The sequence below is a fragment of the Salmo trutta genome, unplaced genomic scaffold (assembly GCF_901001165.1).
Source record: "Salmo trutta unplaced genomic scaffold, fSalTru1.1, whole genome shotgun sequence".
In the NCBI taxonomy this organism is placed as follows: domain Eukaryota; kingdom Metazoa; phylum Chordata; class Actinopteri; order Salmoniformes; family Salmonidae; genus Salmo; species Salmo trutta.
In genome coordinates, this window is record NW_021823350.1 from 833,611 (window position 1) to 853,022 (window position 19,412).

The following is a 19,412-nucleotide window of genomic DNA, read 5'->3' on the forward strand; positions in this document are numbered from 1 at the left end:
TGCTGGACAAAAATACAAGATAAAGAATTGACATTGTATTTATTTATCTAGTATAAAGAAAGCAACCCATCAAAGGGGTTAGATCATGTTGTAACGTCATCGTGGTTCTGGAAGAGTAATGTTGTAACGTCATCGTGGTTCTAGAAGAGTAATGTTGTAACGTCATCGTGGTTCTGGAAGAGTAACGTTGTAACGTCATCGTGGTTCTAGAAGAGTAATGTTGTAACGTCATCGTGGTTCTAGAAGAGTAATGTTGCAACGTCATCGTGGTTCTAGAAGAGTAATGTTGTAACGTCATCGTGGTTCTAGAAGAGTAATGTTGTAACGTCATCGTGGTTCTAGAAGAGTAATGTTGTAACGTCATCGTGGTTCTAGAAGAGTAATGTTGTAACGTCATCGTGGTTCTAGAAGAGTAATGTTGTAACGTCATCGTGGTTCTAGAAGAGTAACGTTGTAACGTCATCGTGGTTCTAGAAGAGTAACGTTGTAACGTCATCGTGGTTCTAGAAGAGTAATGTTGTAACGTCATCGTGGTTCTAGAAGAGTAACGTTGTAACGTCATCGTGGTTCTAGAAGAGTAATGTTGTAACGTCATCGTGGTTCTGGAAGAGTAATGTTGTAACGTCATCGTGGTTCTAGAAGAGTAATGTTGTAACGTCATCGTGGTTCTAGAAGAGTAATGTTGTAACGTCATCGTGGTTCTAGAAGAGTAATGTTGTAACGTCATCGTGGTTCTAGAAGAGTAATGTTGTAACGTCATCGTGGTTCTAGAAGAGTAATGTTGTAACGTCATCGTGGTTCTAGAAGAGTAATGTTGTAACGTCATCGTGGTTCTGGAAGAGTAATGTTGTAACGTCATCGTGGTTCTGGAAGAGTAATGTTGTAACGTCATCGTGGTTCTAGAAGAGTAACGTTGTAACGTCATCGTGGTTCTAGAAGAGTAATGTTGTAACGTCATCGTGGTTCTAGAAGAGTAATGTTGTAACGTCATCGTGGTTCTAGAAGAGTAATGTTGTAACGTCATCGTGGTTCTAGAAGAGTAACGTTGTAACGTCATCGTGGTTCTAGAAGAGTAATGTTGTAACGTCATCGTGGTTCTAGAAGAGTAATGTTGTAACGTCATCGTGGTTCTAGAAGAGTAATGTTGTAACGTCATCGTGGTTCTAGAAGAGTAACGTTGTAACGTCATCGTGGTTCTAGAAGAGTAACGTTGTAACGTCATCGTGGTTCTAGAAGAGTAATGTTGTAACGTCATCGTGGTTCTAGAAGAGTAATGTTGTAACGTCATCGTGGTTCTAGAAGAGTAATGTTGTAACGTCATCGTGGTTCTAGAAGAGTAATGTTGTAACGTCATCGTGGTTCTGGAAGAGTAATGTTGTAACGTCATCGTGGTTCTGGAAGAGTAATGTTGTAACGTCATCGTGGTTCTAGAAGAGTAACGTTGTAACGTCATCGTGGTTCTAGAAGAGTAATGTTGTAACGTCATCGTGGTTCTAGAAGAGTAATGTTGTAACGTCATCGTGGTTCTAGAAGAGTAATGTTGTAACGTCATCGTGGTTCTAGAAGAGTAACGTTGTAACGTCATCGTGGTTCTAGAAGAGTAATGTTGTAACGTCATCGTGGTTCTAGAAGAGTAATGTTGTAACGTCATCGTGGTTCTAGAAGAGTAATGTTGTAACGTCATCGTGGTTCTAGAAGAGTAACGTTGTAACGTCATCGTGGTTCTAGAAGAGTAACGTTGTAACGTCATCGTGGTTCTAGAAGAGTAATGTTGTAACGTCATCGTGGTTCTAGAAGAGTAATGTTGTAACGTCATCGTGGTTCTAGAAGAGTAACGTTGTAACGTCATCGTGGTTCTAGAAGAGTAACGTTGTAACGTCATCGTGGTTCTGGAAGAGTAATGTTGTAACGTCATCGTGGTTCTAGAAGAGTAACGTTGTAACGTCATCGTGGTTCTAGAAGAGTAACGTTGTAACGTCATCGTGGTTCTGGAAGAGTAACGTTGTAACGTCATCGTGGTTCTAGAAGAGTAACGTTGTAACGTCATCGTGGTTCTGGAAGAGTAACGTTGTAACGTCATCGTGGTTCTGGAAGAGTAATGTTGTAACGTCATCGTGGTTCTAGAAGAGTAATGTTGTAACGTCATCGTGGTTCTAGAAGAGTAACGTTGTAACGTCATCGTGGTTCTAGAAGAGTAACGTTGTAACGTCATCGTGGTTCTAGAAGAGTAACGTTGTAACGTCATCGTGGTTCTAGAAGAGTAACGTTGTAACGTCATCGTGGTTCTAGAAGAGTAATGTTGTAACGTCATCGTGGTTCTAGAAGAGTAATGTGTAACGTATCGGTTAGAGTAACGTTGTAACGTCATCGTGGTTCTAGAAGAGTAACGTTGTAACGTCATCGTGATTCTAGAAGAGTAACGTTGTAACGTCATCGTGGTTCTAGAAGAGTAATGTTGCAACGTCATCGTGGTTCTAGAAGAGTAATGTTGTAACGTCATCGTGGTTCTAGAAGAGTAATGTTGTAACGTCATCGTGGTTCTAGAAGAGTAATGTTGTAACGTCATCGTGGTTCTAGAAGAGTAATGTTGTAACGTCATCGTGGTTCTAGAAGAGTAATGTTGTAACGTCATCGTGGTTCTAGAAGAGTAATGTTGTAACGTCATCGTGGTTCTAGAAGAGTAATGTTGTAACGTCATCGTGGTTCTAGAAGAGTAATGTTGTAACGTCATCGTGGTTCTAGAAGAGTAATGTTGTAACGTCATCGTGGTTCTAGAAGAGTAATGTTGTAACGTCATCATGGTTCTAGAAGATTAATGTTGTAGAGTCGTCTTTGCTTGGCAGTCGATTGCAGGTATGAATTGTAATCAGGGGAGAACGACTGCCCTCTCATTGAAACCACGGAAATTCAAGGCTGATTTTATCTTCAATGCGCTGTTGAGTCTTCACATAGGAATGAATGGTGTCAGGTGATCCAGACCTTTGTATATACAGCCATTGATTGTAATGCAGGTGTTTGTTATTTGTGTGTTGTGGGTCCATTTATGAGATCATACATAACTTTCAAACTGATTCTAAAGTTCAGTGTCCATTGGCTTGCGGTACGGTACCTGTCAGAACCGTTCCAGCAGCACTCAAACTTGTCGAAGATGCAGTCGTTTTCATACAGCGAGCAGAGCTTGCTACGGAGGTACTCGTGCACCTATACAAAATAAACACATTAAAACAGTTCAGATCAGTTCATTTATTTGGCCTTTGGGAAGAATGTGTCTTTCATTCTTGAGACAAGAATTTAAAAGGTTTAACAAAATAACATATCTACACTGAACAAAAATATAAAATGCAACATGTAAAGTGTTGGTCCCATGTTTCATGAGCTGAAATAAAATATCCCAGAAATGTTCTATACACACCAAAAGCTTATTTCTCTCAAATGTTGTGAACTAACATCCCTGTTAGTGAGCATTTGCCCTTTGCCAAGATAATCTATTCACCTGACAGGTGTGGTATATAGTAAGAAGCTAATTAAACAGGCTTGTTACACAGGTGAACCTTGTGCTGGGGACAATAAAAGGCCACTAAAATGTGCAGTTGTGTCACCCAACACAATGCCACAGATATCTCAAGTTTTGAGGGAGCGTACAATTGGCATGCTGACTGCAGGTATGTACACTAGAGCTGTTGCCAGAGAATCAAATGTTCCAACATCGTTTTAGAGAATTTGGCAGTACGTCCAACCGGCCTCACAACAGCAGGCCACATGTAACCATGCCAACCCAGGACCTCCACATCCGGCTTCTTCACCTGTGGGATCGTCTGAGACCAGCTACCCAGACAGCTGATGAAACTGAGGAGTATTTATGTAGATCAGGGCCTATTGGATTTATTTAAATTGACTAATTTCCTTATATGAACTGTAAAAGTGTTGAAATTGTTGCATGTTGGGTTTATATCTTTGCTCACTATACATATTGTTTCTGGCTGTTTTCATACCACTGAAATTCATTCAAAATGTGATGAAAACATACTACTACACAACGTACTATAACGTAGTGCTCTATAGCCAGAGGAATGTAGTTCCAGTCAGTACCTGGCAGGTCTCTACAGGTAAAGTTCCAGTTAGTACCTGGCAGGTCTCTACAGGCAGGTCTCTACAGGCAAAGTTCCAGTCAGTACCTGGCAGGTCTCTACAGGTAAAGTTCCAGTCAGTACCTGGCAGGTCTCTACAGGTAAAGTTCCAGTCAGGACCAGGCAGGTCTCTACAGGTAAAGTTCCAGTCAGTACCTGGCAGGTCTCCACAGGGAAAGTTCCAGTCAGTACCTGGCAGGTCTCCACAGGTAAAGTTCCAGTCAGGACCTGGCAGGTCTCTACAGGTAAAGTTCCAGTCAGTACCTGGCAGGTCTCCACAGGGAAAGTTCCAGTCAGTACCTGGCAGGTCTCCACAGGTAAAGTTCCAGTCAGTACCTGGCAGGTCTCCACAGGTAAAGTTCCAGTCAGTACCTGGCAGGTCTCCACAGGTAAAGTTCCAGTCAGTACCTGGCAGGTCTCCACAGGGAAAGTTCCAGTCAGTACCTGGCAGGTCTCTACAGGTAAAGTTCCAGTCAGTACCTGGCAGGTCTCTACAGGTAAAGTTCCAGTCAGTACCTGGCAGGTCTCTACAGGTAAAGTTCCAGTCAGTACCTGGCAGGTCTCTACAGGTAAAGTTCCAGTCAGTACCTGGCAGGTCTCTACAGGTAAAGTTCCAGTCAGTACCTGGCAGGTCTCTACAGGTAAAGTTCCAGTCAGTACCTGGCAGGTCTCTACAGGTAAAGTTCCAGTCAGTACCTGGCAGGTCTCTACAGGTAAAGTTCCAGTCAGTACCTGGCAGATCTCCACAGGTAAAGTTCCAGTCAGTACCTGGCAGGTCTCTACAGGTAAAGTTCCAGTCAGTACCTGGCAGATCTCCACAGGTAAAGTTCCAGTCAGTACCTGGCAGGTCTCTACAGGTAAAGTTCCAGTCAGTACCTGGTAAGTCTCTACAGGTAGGTCTCTACAGGTAAAGTTCCAGTCAGTACCTGGTAAGTCTCCACAGGCCGGTTTTCCATGTTCAGATCCCACACCTTGACTGACAGGTAGTCTCTGGTCATCATGTAACGGCCGCTGTGGCTGAACTTCACATCAGATATTGAGGAGATGATCTCTGAGAAGAAGGACCGGCTGCTAGGGTCCTCTGGCTCCTCGAAGACTGAGAAACAAATAAATAGAAACCATTCCAAACCAGTTCATTTAAAACAGCAACGTATAGGCCAGTTAGATGCTTTTATCTGAAGTGACTTAGTCATGCATGCAGACATGTTATTGTATGGGTGGCCCTGGTAATCAAAGCCTCAATCCTGGCATTGCAAGCCAGGGTGTATGAGCCTTACTGTCATTCAACTGAAGAATCATTACATGATAATTAATCAAGACGTTATAGAGGAATCGTTCATGTTCATGACAAGTCTTACAACGCATTATAACCGCATCATAATGCATTATACATCCTAGTCTATAAATAAACAATGAAAGCTCTCTAATCAGCCGAAAACAAAGCCTATATTCCTTGACAGTTGTAGCGCTACCCTAAAGAACTGAGAGGGTACTACACGGACTACATCATTCTGCATGTTACGTCATCACCTGCTGACATCAGAGGGAAACTACTGTGAAAACACATCTGACTTAGTTTGAGGAACGCTCAACTCCGTTCTCTTATTTGGAGAAGAGTTTTGATAACAGGTCGCAGGATTTCCCAGCAACAACATTGAGCCCCCATCAGTGGACTCTTGTAAAAACAAATTGTAATTCTGAAAACGCTGTTCTGTGGAAAATCTCCCCACTGCCAGAATTTATTTTTCGGCATAACACCGGTACCTATGCTTTTCCTGTACCCTTCCCCAGGGTGCTGAAATTCATACTTTTAGCGAATACAACCACCGACTTTTCCCTCGTTGCTTTTACTATGTCAGGTGAGATTCAATTGGGTCCGTGCTATCTGCTATCCATGGGATTTCCATACCCTAACATTTAAAATGTCAAGTTCAAAATGGGGTACGGACAACCAAAGGATCCCGGATAGCAGGGACCCAATTGAATCTCAGTTGACGTAGTAATGAGGAAACAGTCGGTGGTTGTATGTGCTAAAAGTTTTTATTCAAAGTATGAATTTCAGCATCCTGCGGAAGGGCCGCAGTTGTACAAGACAAACATAGGTACAGGTAAACGTTTTCAGAACTGCCATTTTTACAAGAATCGACTGATGGTGGCTCATTGTTGTTGCTAGCAAATCCCACGACCAGTTATCAAAACTCAACTCCGCCTCGATAGAACAGAACAGAGTTGAGCGTTCTTCAGCTATATGTGACCCAGAACACATCCCAGTGCACCTCTGGTGCTCCTGTCCTATCAGGGCTATAGTAATAATGTTGAAGATACTGTAGAAACCCAGCGCACCTCTGGTCCTCCTCTCCTATCAGGGCTATAGTAATAATGTTGTAGATACTGTAGAAACCCAGCGCACCTCTGGTGCTCCTCTCCTATCAGGGCTATAGTAATAATGTTGAAGATACTGTAGAAACCCAGCGCACCTCTGGTGCTCCTCTCCTATCAGGGCTATAGTAATAATGTTGAAGATACTGTAGAAACCCATACATTGTGTAGAGACCCCAGATTTATTTCAATTTCAATAAAACGACAGGTGCATTCAGTGTACAGGTATCCATCCTTTCTGAACCCTGTAAGTAACTGGATGTAAGTTCACTACTTCGTGTACATGCATGACCGTATGTCACTTTGGATAAAAGCGTCTCCTAAATGGCGCATTTACACTGAACAAAAATATAAAAACGCAACATGTTTCATGAGTCGGAAATAGAAGATCCCAGAAAATGTTCCATACGCAACAAAAAGCTTATTTATCTCAAATTTACATCCCTGTTAGAGTGAGCATTTCTCCTTTACCAAAATAATCCATCCACCTGACAGGTGTGGCATATCAAGAAGCTGATTAAACGGCATCATCTTTACACAGGTGCACCTTGTGCTGGGGACAATAAAAGGCCACTAAAATGTGCAGTTGTTTTCACACAACAACAGCATAGATGTCTCAAGTTTTGAGGGAGCACATAATTGGCATGCTGACTGTAGGAATGTCCACCACATGAACATTCAAATCTCCACCATAAGTCACCTTCAACGTTATTTTAGAGGATGTGTATGGCGCCGTGTGGGCGAGCGGTTTGCTGATTTCAACTTTGTAAACAGAGTGCCCCATGGTGGCGTTGGGGTTATGGTGGAGGCAGGCATAAGCTATGGACAACGAACACAATTGCATTATATGGATGGCAATTTGAATGCACAGAGATACCGTGATGAGATCCTGAGGCCCATTGTCGTGCCATTCATCCACCACCATCACCTCATGTTTCAGCATGATAATGCACAGCCCCATGTCGCAAGGATCTGTACACAATTCCTGGAAGCTGAAAATGTCCCAGTTCTTCTCTGGCCTGCATACTCACCTGACATGTCACCCATTGAGCATGTTTGGGATGCTCTGGATCCAGGTGTACAACAGCGTGTTCAAGTTCCCGCCAATATCCAGCAACTTCGCACAGCCATTGAAGAGGAGTGGGACAACATTCCAAGGCCACAAATCAACATCCTGATCAACTCTATGTGAAGGAGATGTGTCGCGCTGCATGAGGCAAATGGTGGTCACACCAGATACTGACTGGTTTTCTGATCCACACGGTATCTGTCACCAACAGACGCATATCTGTATTCCCAGTCATGTGAAATCCATAGATTAGGACCTAATGAATGTATTTCTATTGACTGATTTTCTTTATATAAACTGTAACTCAGTTTGAAGAAGTTGCGTTTATATTTTTTTTGTTCAGTATATTATTCTATCTAAAGCAATGACATTTATGTAAAGTTTTACCCAATGATATTTTTGACTTACATTTGCTTTGCCTATCACAGAGGGCAGCAGCTCGCATGTCACAGAGGCGGATGGTCCCCTTGCTGCTACTGTATACAAATACATTACACTGGTGTGGATGGCACTCTGCAGCTGTGATGACTTCTGTCAGCTCCTCCATATTGGCAGGCTTTATATCTACAATGTCTGGGGGAGGGGGGCACGATCAAGGATCAACACCACCAGGACATGGCAAGGGCATTGACACAAACAGGTACAAACACTCTCAGGTAGACACACTCACAGGTACACACTCACAGGTAGACACACTCACAGGTAGACACAGGTAGACATTGGTAGACACACTCACAGGTAGACACAGGTAGACACACTCACAGGTAGACACAGGTAGACATTGGTAGACACACTCACAGGTAGACACAGGTAGACACACTCACAGGTAGACACAGGTAGACACACTCACAGGTAGACACAGGTAGACACACTCATAGGTAGACACAGGTAGACACACTCATAGGTAGACACACTCACAGGTAGACACAGGTAGACACACTCATAGGTAGACACAGGTAGACACACTCATAGGTAGACACAGGTAGACACACTCACAGGTAGACACAGGTAGACACACTCACAGGTAGACACACTCACAGGTAGACACACTCACAGGTACATACACACTCACAGGTAGACATAGGTAGACACACTCACAGGTAGACACACTCACAGGTACACACACTCACAGGTAGACACACTCACAGGTAGACACACTCACAGGTAGACACACTCACAGGTAGAAACACACACAAATCTTCACATTTAAATGAAATACATGTTGTGTACTTTTTTGTGATTAAAAAGGATACTAAAACTTCTATCTGTGATTTCTAAGTGCCAGAGGTTAACCCTGAGATCATCAGCTGAAAGGTATGTTTCATGATCACTATTTACAGAGATGGAATTGATGTGATATGTGTGTGCGTTAGCGAATATCCTCCTTGGGCTAGCCTCCACCATCAGATCCATGGGCAGCAGCACAGGCACCTGGAACAAAGCATCCTTTATTATAAAGATATACCACGTTTAAAAAACCGTGCAGTTCGCTCATTTTCTGAAGATGACAAATACATGTAGTAGTGAAGTAGGGGGGAGTTAGTTACATATCGCAATATTATATCGATACTTTGACTTAAAATATATATATTTTTTGCTGGATAACGTTAGCGGGTGCTAGTTGGTTGTACACGCGCCAAAAATACTGGATTTTCATGCTATTGCTTGTTCTCCCTCTTCTATTATAAAATAGTGAGCAAACATGTTTTCAGAACTTTTATTTCCATGACTGATCAAAACTGATTTTCTCATGCTCTCTCCTTTCCCGCTGCAGCTGAGTGGACAAAACATTAAGAACACCTGCTCTTTCCATGACAGACTGACCAGGTGAATCCAGGTGAAAGCTACGATCCCTTACTGATGTCACTTGTTAAATCCACTTCAATCAGTGTAGATGAAGAGGAGGAGACAGGTTAAAGAAGGATTTTTAAGCCTTGAGACATGGATAGTGTGTGTGTGTAATTCAGAGGGTGAATGGGCAAGACAAAAGATTTAAGTGCCTTTGAACGGGGTTTGGTAGTAGGTGCCAGGAACACCGGTTTGAGTCAAGAACTGCAACGCTGCTGGGTTTTTCACGCTCAACAGTTTCCCGTGTTACTATGGGGTTGTCTGATTTGCTGTTCGTTACTAGTCTTGTTGGCAGAGGAAAAGTAAATGTGGACAGTTCTAGCCTCTTCAAAGCGGGCAGAAATATGATTTAATGTTCCATATTATTGGGGCGTCAACAATTTAGCAACAGTGGAGATTTATTAAAATATGTATTTAAAAGATGAATTAAACTAAGAGATCACAAAGGGATCACAGGTCTGTGTTGGGTTCGGGCTGTGGCAAGGCGGGGTGTGGAAGGAGTCACGGCGGGGTACGGGAGGAGTCACGGCGGGGTGAGGAAGGAGTCACGGCGGGGTGAGGAAGGAGTCACGGCGGGGTACGGGAAGAGCCACGGCGGGGTGCTGAAGGAGCCACGGCGGGGTGCTGAAGGAGCCACGGCGGGGTGCTGAAGGAGTCACGGCGGGGTACGGGAGGAGTCACGGCGGGGTGCTGGAGGAGTCACGGCGGGGTACGGGAGGAGTCACGGCGGGGTACGGGAGGAGTCACGGCGGGGTACGGAAGGAGTCACGGCGGGGTACGGGAGGAGTCACGGCGGGGTACGGGAGGAGTCACGGCGGGGTACGGGAGGAGCCACAGCGGGGTACGGGAGGAGTCACGGCGGGGTGCTGAAGGAGCCACGGCGGGGTACGGGAGGAGTCACGGCGGGGTACGGGAGGAGTCACGGCGGGGTACGGGAGGAGTCACGGCGGGGTACGGGAGGAGTCACGGCGGGGTACGGGAGGAGTCACGGCGGGGTACGGGAGGAGTCACGGCGGGGTACGGGAGGAGTCACGGCGGGGTACGGGAGGAGTCACGGCGGGGTACTGGAGGAGTCACGGCGGGGTACGGGAGGAGTCACGGCGGGGTACGGGAGGAGTCACGGCGGGGTACGGGAGGAGTCACGGCGGGGTACGGGAGGAGTCACGGCGGGGTGCTGTAGGAGTCACGGCGGGGTACGGAAGGAGTCACGGCGGGGTACGGAAGGAGTCACGGCGGGGTACGGAAGGAGTCACGGCGGGGTACGGAAGGAGTCACGGCGGGGTACGGGAGGAGTCACGGCGGGGTGCTGGAGGAGCCACGGCGGGGTACGGGAGGAGTCACGGCGGGGTGCTGAAGGAGTCACAGCGGGGTACGGGAGGAGTCACGGCGGGGTACGGGAGGAGTCACGGCGGGGTACGGGAGGAGTCACGGCGGGGTACGGGAGGAGTCACGGCGGGGTACGGGAGGAGTCACGGCGGGGTGCTGAAGGAGTCACGGCGGGGTACGGAAGGAGTCACGGCGGGGTACGGGAGGAGTCACGCGGGGTACGGGAGGAGTCACGGCGGGGTACTGGAGGAGTCACGGCGGGGTACGGGAGGAGTCACGGCGGTGTGAGTGCTTTCTGAAGGAACTGTATATTATATACTTTTAAATGTAATTTTTTTTACTAACAAATAATATCAATAATGTGTCAATCATATATCAGGTAATCAATCATATGTGAGATGGATCAGAAGGGATGACATAATCACTGTTTAAAAAGGCACGGGCACACTGGTAGCGTTTGCCGGCCAAGAGTACTTGGCACATCTGAACAGAGTGCCGGATGTAATTTACGAACTGATTCTACTTGTCCAAACTTGTGAAAATGTCAGCAGTCAGAACGGCTAACGGCGGGCGGTTCCTAAAACACACTGCGCCTAACGAACAGTTCCCAAAACACACTGCGCCTAACGAACGGTTCCTAAAACACACTGCGCCTAACGAACGGTTCCCAAAACACACTGCGCCTAACGAACGGTTCCTAAAACACACTGCGCCTAACGAACGGTTCCTAAAACACACTGCGCCTAACGAACGGTTCCCAAAACACACTGCGCCTAACGAACGGTTCCCAAAACACACTGCGCCTAACGAACGGTTCCTAAAACACACTGCGCCTAACGAACAGTTCCTAAAACACACTGCGCCTAACGAACGGTTCCCAAAACACACTGCGCCTAACGAACGGTTCCCAAAACACACTGCGCCTAACGAACGGTTCCTAAAACACACTGCGCCTAACGAACAGTTCCTAAAACACACTGCGCCTAACGAACGGTTCCCAAAACACACTGCGCCTAACGAACAGTTCCTAAAACACACTGCGCCTAACGAACGGTTCCCAAAACACACTGCGCCTAACGAACAGTTCCCAAAACACACTGCGCCTAACGAACGGTTCCCAAAACACACTGCGCCTAACGAACGGTTCCCAAAACACACTGCGCCTAACGAACAGTTCCCAAAACACACTGCGCCTAACGAACGGTTCCCAAAACACACTGCGCCTAACGAACGGTTCCCAAAACACACTGCGCCTAACGAACGGTTCCCAAAACACACTGCGCCTAACGAACGGTCCCTAAAACACACTGCGCCTAACGAACGGTTCCTAAACACACTGCGCCTAACGAACAGTTCCTAAAACACACTGCGCCTAACGAACGGTTCCTAAAACACACTGCGCCTAACGAACGGTTCCCAAAACACACTGCGCCTAACGAACGGTTCCTAAAACACACTGCGCCTAACGAACGGTTCCTAAAACACACTGCGCCTAACGAACGGTTCCTAAAACACACTGCGCCTAACGAACGGTTCCTAAAACACACTGCGCCTAACGAACGGTTCCTAAAACACACTGCGCCTAACGAACGGTTCCTAAAACACACTGCGCCTAACGAACGGTTCCCAAAACACACTGCGCCTAACGAACGGTTCCCAAAACACACTGCGCCTAACGAACGGTTCCCAAAACACACTGCGCCTAACGAACGGTTCCCAAAACACACTGCCCCTAACGAACGGTCCCTAAAACACACTGCGCCTAACGAACGGTTCCCAAAACACACTGCGCCTAACGAACGGTTCCTAAAACACACTGCGCCTAACGAACGGTTCCTAAAACACACTGCGCCTAACGAACGGTTCCTAAAACACACTGCGCCAATCGAACGGAGAACGAACGGCAGGTTAATATCAGATCGTCACTCGGTGCCGTGTATTTTCTCCCTCACATTTTCACTCCAAATACTTTGTGGTTTTATTTTTTAATTTCCCTGAACGGGATCATTCAAAACTGTAATCAGGTAAACGGTGATGAACAAGATGAGACACACCCGTAACGACGTGATTCTAAAAGGATCTCTCAGTCTTCCATCCTCGTCTTTCAAGTTGTAGCCTTCTGCTCTTTTGTCCCTTTGGCTGATTTTCCATAGCTTGATGGTTTTGTCTGGGTTGTGAAAAAGGCAATGTCAGTGTTAGCACAGATTTACAGTCACCTTGGCCTTCCGTCTGTAAAAAGACTTTAGAGGAAGGGGTTAAGCTACCTTTACAGTTCAACATTCAGTGCGTTTCCTTGGAACGTCTGTGGTGCTGAAGCGTCGTCACCTCGACCTAACGGAATCAGAAATATGAACGAAGAGCTCCGTGACTTACCGTTTGTTGAGAGCAGAGAGTGTGCAGCGTTTTGTTGAGGTAACCATCTTATTTTGTTGATTTTCTCCTCGATTTCTAAGCTTTTCAAATAGTCAAACTCGGGTTCATGGCTCTGGAAAGTGCTGTACACATTGTACTCTCCTCTGGAATGAGGACGGTTTTTACTCTGGAAGAAATAAACCAGCTCATTATTAGTACGACTATATTTCACAACCACCACAATGCACTTCAAAAAATAAATTAAATACGATTTTGTACATCATATGCTATATTAAAAAGGTGAATCCGACTAATGTTTTCAAGGTGTTCGTTTTAGTCTTAAACGTTGTTTTTTCTATTGATCTATGGCTGTTTGATAGTTAACTGACCTCTTGTTCCCGTTGGAATATGACAACCCGACCTCCTTTGTCTCCTGTTGCTAGTAGTTCTCCAGAATAGTTAAACTCAACCGTTGAGATTATGTCGGCTGAGAGACAACAACAAAAAAACGTCATGAGCGCGTAACATTTCATGTAGGCATTTTTTTTGTTTTGTTACATATGTAAAAAATAATGATAAATAAACCTGAACTTAAGACACACAATAACACGGGTTAGGTCTACGTCACAAAACAAAAACATGATCAATATCCAGTCTGACATAGCAGTGGGTTTTTCAATCATATTATAAAGAGCGGGGCCTAATGAACATTCCCCTCTCAGTATAGGCCTGAACCCGATCAGGCACACGGCATCCTGTACTGTAGCACCCACTGCAACAACACTAGTAGCTCACTGGGGGAATAATGAGAACACAACCCACTGCAACAACACTAGCAGCTCACTGGGGGAATAATGACAACAGAACCCACTGCAACAACACTAGTAGCTCACTGGGGGAATAATGACAACACAACCCACTGCAACAACACTAGCAGCTCACTGGGGGAATAATGACAACACAACCCACTGCAACAACACTAGTAGCTCACTGGGGGAATAATGACAACACAACCCACTGCAACAACACTAGCAGCTCACTGGAGAATAATGACAACACAACCCACTGCAACAACATTAGCAGCTCACTGGGGGAATAATGACAACACAACCCACTGCAACAACACTAGCAGCTCACTGGGGGAATAATGACAACACAACCCACTGCAACAACACTAGTAGCTCACTGGGGGAATAATGACAACACAACCCACTGCAACAACACTAGCAGCTCACTGGAGAATAATGACAACACAACCCACTGCAACAACATTAGCAGCTCACTGGGGGAATAATGACAACACAACCCACTGCAACAACACTAGTAGCTCACTGGGGGAATAATGACAACACAACCCACTGCAACAACACTAGCAGCTCACTGGGGGAATAATGACAACACAACCCACTGCAACAACACTAGTAGCTCACTGGGGGAATAATGACAACACAACCCACTGCAACAACACTAGTAGCTCACTGGGGGAATAATGACAACACAACCCACTGCAACAACACTAGCAGCTCACTGGAGAATAATGACAACACAACACAACCCACTGCAACAACACTAGCAGCTCACTGGAGAATAATGACAACACAACCCACTGCAACAACACTAGCAGCTCACTGGAGAATAATGACAACACAACAACACTAGCAGCTCACTGGAGAATAATGACAACACAACACAACCCACTGCAACAACACTAGCAGCTCACTGGAGAATAATGACAACACAACCCACTGCAACAACACTAGCAGCTGTGGTGTGGGGGTGTGGGGGCACAGCCCCCCAGTGGTGTGGGGGCTGTGCTTTGGCAAAGTGGGTGGGGTTATATCCTGCCTGTTTGGCCCTGTCCGGGGGTATCATCGGATGGGGCCACAGTGTCTTCTGATCCCTCGGGTCTCAGCCTCCAGTATTTATGCTGCAGTAGTTTATGTGCCGGGGGGCTAGGGTCAGTCTGTTTCATCTGGAGTATTCTCTTGTCTTATCCGGTGTCCTGTGTGAATTTAAATATGCTCTCTCTAATTCTCTCTTTCTTTCTCTCTTTCTTTCTTTCTCTCGGAGGACCTGAGCCCTAGGACCATGCCTCGGGACTACCTGGCATGATGACTCCTTGCTGTCCCCAGTCCACCTGGCCATGCTGCTGCTCCAGTTTCAACTGTTCTGCCTGCGGCTACGGAACCCTGACCTGTTCACCGGACGTGCTTGTTGCACCCTCGACAACTACAATGATTATTATTATTTGACCATGCTGGTCATTTATGAACATTTTAACATCTTGACCATGTTCTGTTATAATATCCACCCGGCACAGCCAGAAGAGGACTGGCCACCCCTCATAGCCTGGTTCCTCTCTAGGTTTCTTCCTAGGTTTTTGGCCTTCCTAGGGAGTTTTTCCTAGGGAGTTTTTCCTAGCCACCGTGCCTCTTTCACAAGAATTGCTTGCTGTTTGGGGTTTTAGGCTGGGTTTCTGTACAGCACTTTGAGATTTCAGCTGATATACAAAGGGCTATATAAATACATTTGATTTGATTTGAGCTCACTGGAGAATAATGACAACACAACCCACTGCAACAACACTAGCAGCTCACTGGAGAATAATGACAACACAACCCACTGCAACAACACTAGCAGCTCACTGGAGAATAATGACAACACAACCCACTGCAACAACGCTAGCAGCTCACTGGAGAATAATGACAACACAACCCACTGCAACAACGCTAGCAGCTCACTGGAGAATAATGACAACACAACCCACTGCAACAACACTAGCAGCTGACTGGAGAATAATGACAACACAAAACAGCCAAATCAAATGTATTTATAAAGCCCTTCTTACATCAGCTGATATCTCAAAGTGCTGTACAAAAACCCAGCCTAAAACCCCAAACAGCAAGTAATGCAGGTGTAGAAACACGGTGGCTAGGAGAAACTCTCTAGAAAGGCCAGAATCTAGGAAGAAACCTAGAGAGGAACCAGGCTATGAGGGGTGGCCAGTCCTCTTCTGGCTGTGACGGTTGGAGAACACACTGCAACACTAGCAGCTCAGTGGGGGACTTGGCATCACAGCAAGACAAAACAACCATGAGCCATGCTAGTCTCCTGAAAAATACGTAATATGCTCGATACAAGTAGTAGGCTAGCTAGGCTATAAATTATGATCTGAAGTCCACTGCCAAAGATGCCCTCCTCTTGGCCACAGTAGCAACATTTCTCTCTTTTAAAGCTAATTTCCTGTAATTCTACACATTTTGCCATGGCTTATGCTGTCAGAGTGTCTGTAGTTTTTGTTGTTGTGATTGTTAGTTCTCAAAGATGATCTTAAAATATACAGCGCCTTTGAAAAGTATCCAGTCCCCTTAACTTTTTACACATTTCATTACGTTACTGCCTTATTCTAAAATGTATTAAATAAAACATTTTCAATCTACACAGAATACTCCATAATCACAAAGCGAAAACAGGTTTAGACATTTATGCAAAAAAGAAAAATCACATTTACATAAATATTCAGACCCTTTACTCAGTACTTTGTTGCAGCACTTTTGGCAACGAGTACAGCCTTAAGTCTTCAGGGGGGTGACGCTACAAGCTTGGCACACCTGTATTTGGGGAGTTTCTCCCATTCTTCTCTGCAGATCCTATCAATCTGTCTGGTTTGATGGGGAGCGTCGCTGTACAGCTATTTTTAGGTCTCTCCAAAGATGTTCGATCGGGTTCAAGTCTGGGCTCTGGCTGGGCAACTTAAAAACATTCAGAAACCTGTCCCAAAGGCACACTTGCATTGTCTTGGCTGAGTGCTTAGGGTCTTTGTGCTGTTGGAAGGTGAACCTTCATCCCAGTCTGAGGTCCTGAGCAGGTTTTCATCAAGTATCTCTCTGTACTTTGTTCCGTTCATCTTTCCCTTGATCCTGACTACTCTCCCAGTCCCTGCTGCTGAAAATCATCCCCACAGCATAATGCTGCCACCACCATACTTCACCATAGGGATGGTGCCAGGTTTCCTCCAGACGTGACGCTTGGCATTCAGGCCAGAGAGTTCAATCTTGGTTTCATCAGAACACAGCATCTTGTTTCTCATGGTCTGAGAGTCTTTAGGTGCCTTCTGGCAAACTCCAAGCAAGCTGTCATGTGCCTTTTATTGAGGAGTGGCTTCAGTCTGGCCACTCTACCATAAAGGCCTGATTGGTGGATTGCTGCAAAGATGGTTGTACTTCTGGAAGGTTCTCCCATCTCAAACAGCCAGAGGTTCCAACCAAGATGATTTACTACAGCCTTTAAACAACCAATATTACCTACTACAGCCTTTAAACAACCAATATTACCTACTACAGCCTTTAAACAACCAAGATGATTTACTACAGCCTTTAAACAACCAAGATGATTTACTACAGCCTTTAAACAACCAACAGCCAGAGGTACCAACCAAGATGATTTACTACAGCCTTTAAACAACCAAGATGATTTACTACAGCCTTTAAACAACCAACAGCCAGAGGTACCAACAGCCTTTAAACAACCAACAGCCAGATGTTCCAACCAAGATGACCTACTACAACTATTGGGTGGCGCAGCAAAACACCTGACCTACAGTCAATAAAAACAAACACTCAAACTGTTCCAAAATGGCACAATTAGGGTTGGGTGGAATGCAGATTTTCATACCGTTTCTGTACCATACCGGAGTATATGGTATTACCAAGAGGGGGTTGAATGTCTCTACTGTAACCAAGAAGTTTCATCTTCACATCTAGCCACTTAGCAAACCAAATGCATAGCTGGAGCCCTGAGCTGGATAATTTAATTTAATTAACATCCTATATTTCTTATAATTATACTCAACTTAAAATATATCTATTTATTTTTCAAACAGTATTGAAAAATCATACCTTCTATATTTCAAAATATAGCGTTTATACCATATTCGGTGGTATTGCCCAGGCCTAGAAACAATAAGTAATAACTAGAAGTCTTGAAACACAGTATTAACTCTCACTATTGGACGGCACCCTAAAATGACAAAAAGGAGGTGATCGTGGACTACAGGAAACAGAGAGCTGAGCACGCCCCCATCCACATCCACATGGCTGTAGTGGAGCAGGTCGACAGCTCTGAGATCCTCGGTGTCCACATCACTAAGGAATTATTATGGTCCACACACACCAACACAGACTTGAAGAAGGCACAACAACACCTCTTTCCCCTCAGGAGGCGAAAAATATTTGGCATGGGCCCTCAGATCATCAAAAAGTTATACAGCTTCACCATTGAGAGAATCTTGACCGGCTGCATCACCGCTTGGTATGGTAACTGCTTGGCATTTGATCGCAAGGAACCACAGAGGGTAGTGAGTACAACCCAGTACATCACTAGGGCCGAGCTCTCTGTTATTCAAGCACTCTATACCAGGCGGTGTGAGAGGAAGGCCCTAAAAATTGTTAAAGTCTCCAGCCATTCAAGTCAGACTATTCTCTCTGCTTTCGCATAGCAAGCGGTACCGATGCACCAAGTCTGGAACCAACAGGACCCTGAACATCTTCTATCCCCAAGCCACAAGACTGCTAAATAGTTAACCAAATAGCTACCTGGACTATCTGCATTGGTCCCATTTTGCACTAACTCTTTTGACTCATCACATACGGTGCTGCTACTGTCTATTATCTATCCTGATGCCTAGTCACTTTACCCCTACCTACATGTACAGAGCTACCTCCCTTACCTCGTACCCCTGCACATTGACTTGGTACTGGTACCCTGTGTATACAGCCATGTTATTACCTCTACCCCTGCACATTGACTTGGTACTGGTACCCTGTGTATATAGCCATGTTATTACCCCTGCACATTGACTTGGTACTGGTACCCTGTGTTTATAGCCATGTTATTACCCCTGCACATTGACTTGGTACTGGTACCCTGTGTATACAGCCATGTTATTACCTCTACCCCTGCACATTGACTTGGTACTGGTACCCTGTGTATACAGCCATGTTATTACCCCTGCACATTGACTTGGTACTGGTACCCTGTGTTTATAGCCATGTTATTACCCCTGCACATTGACTTGGTACTGGTACCCTGTGTTTATAGCCATGTTATTACCCCTGCACATTGACTTGGTACTGGTACCCTGTGTATATAGCCATGTTATTACCTCTACCCCTGCACATTGACTTGGTACTGGTACCCTGTGTATATAGCCATGTTATTACCTCTACCCCTGCACATTGACTTGGTACTGGTACCCTGTGTTTATAGCCATGTTATTACCCCTGCACATTGACTTGGTACTGGTACCCTGT

General features: G+C 45.4%; 2 protein-coding genes across 4 annotated transcripts in view; both read right to left on the reverse strand.

The window, feature by feature from the left end:
- LOC115190209 (serine/threonine-protein phosphatase 2A 55 kDa regulatory subunit B delta isoform) overlaps positions 1-19,412 on the reverse strand; it is a 28,400-nt gene that overhangs the window by 1,427 nt on the left and 7,561 nt on the right. For 2 of the 3 annotated variants that reach the window (XM_029748707.1, XM_029748708.1), the window contains exons 3-9: positions 13,491-13,588; positions 13,123-13,288; positions 12,804-12,916; positions 8,829-9,006; positions 7,984-8,148; positions 5,054-5,223; positions 3,110-3,201 (exon numbers count right to left, since the gene is read on the reverse strand). In XM_029748707.1, coding sequence (XP_029604567.1) covers positions 3,110-3,201; positions 5,054-5,223; positions 7,984-8,148; positions 8,829-9,006; positions 12,804-12,916; positions 13,123-13,288; positions 13,491-13,588 — 982 coding nt within the window. Of the gene's footprint in view, positions 1-2,380; positions 2,943-3,109; positions 3,202-5,053; positions 5,224-7,983; positions 8,149-8,828; positions 9,007-12,803; positions 12,917-13,122; positions 13,289-13,490; positions 13,589-19,412 lie in introns of those variants that run through there. The other variant, XM_029748709.1, reaches the window with a different exon arrangement.
- On the reverse strand, positions 24-2,818 carry LOC115190208 (uncharacterized). The gene is made up of 2 exons (XM_029748706.1): positions 2,719-2,818; positions 24-2,331 (listed from the first exon to the last, which is right to left on the reverse strand). Exons 1-2 carry the CDS (start codon positions 2,798-2,800, stop codon positions 44-46), a joined length of 2,370 nt encoding a protein of 789 aa, XP_029604566.1. The 5' UTR covers positions 2,801-2,818; the 3' UTR covers positions 24-43.

Bases quoted from the DNA above. Each gene is read 5' to 3' on its own strand.
- LOC115190208 (XM_029748706.1), bottom strand. From the start codon at position 2,800: ATGATGACGTTACAACATTACTCTTCTAGAACCACGATGACGTTACAA. The intron at 2,332-2,718 runs ATTACTCTTCTA...GATACGTTACAC, and splicing joins AACCACGATGACGTTACAAC to ATTACTCTTCTAGAACCACG.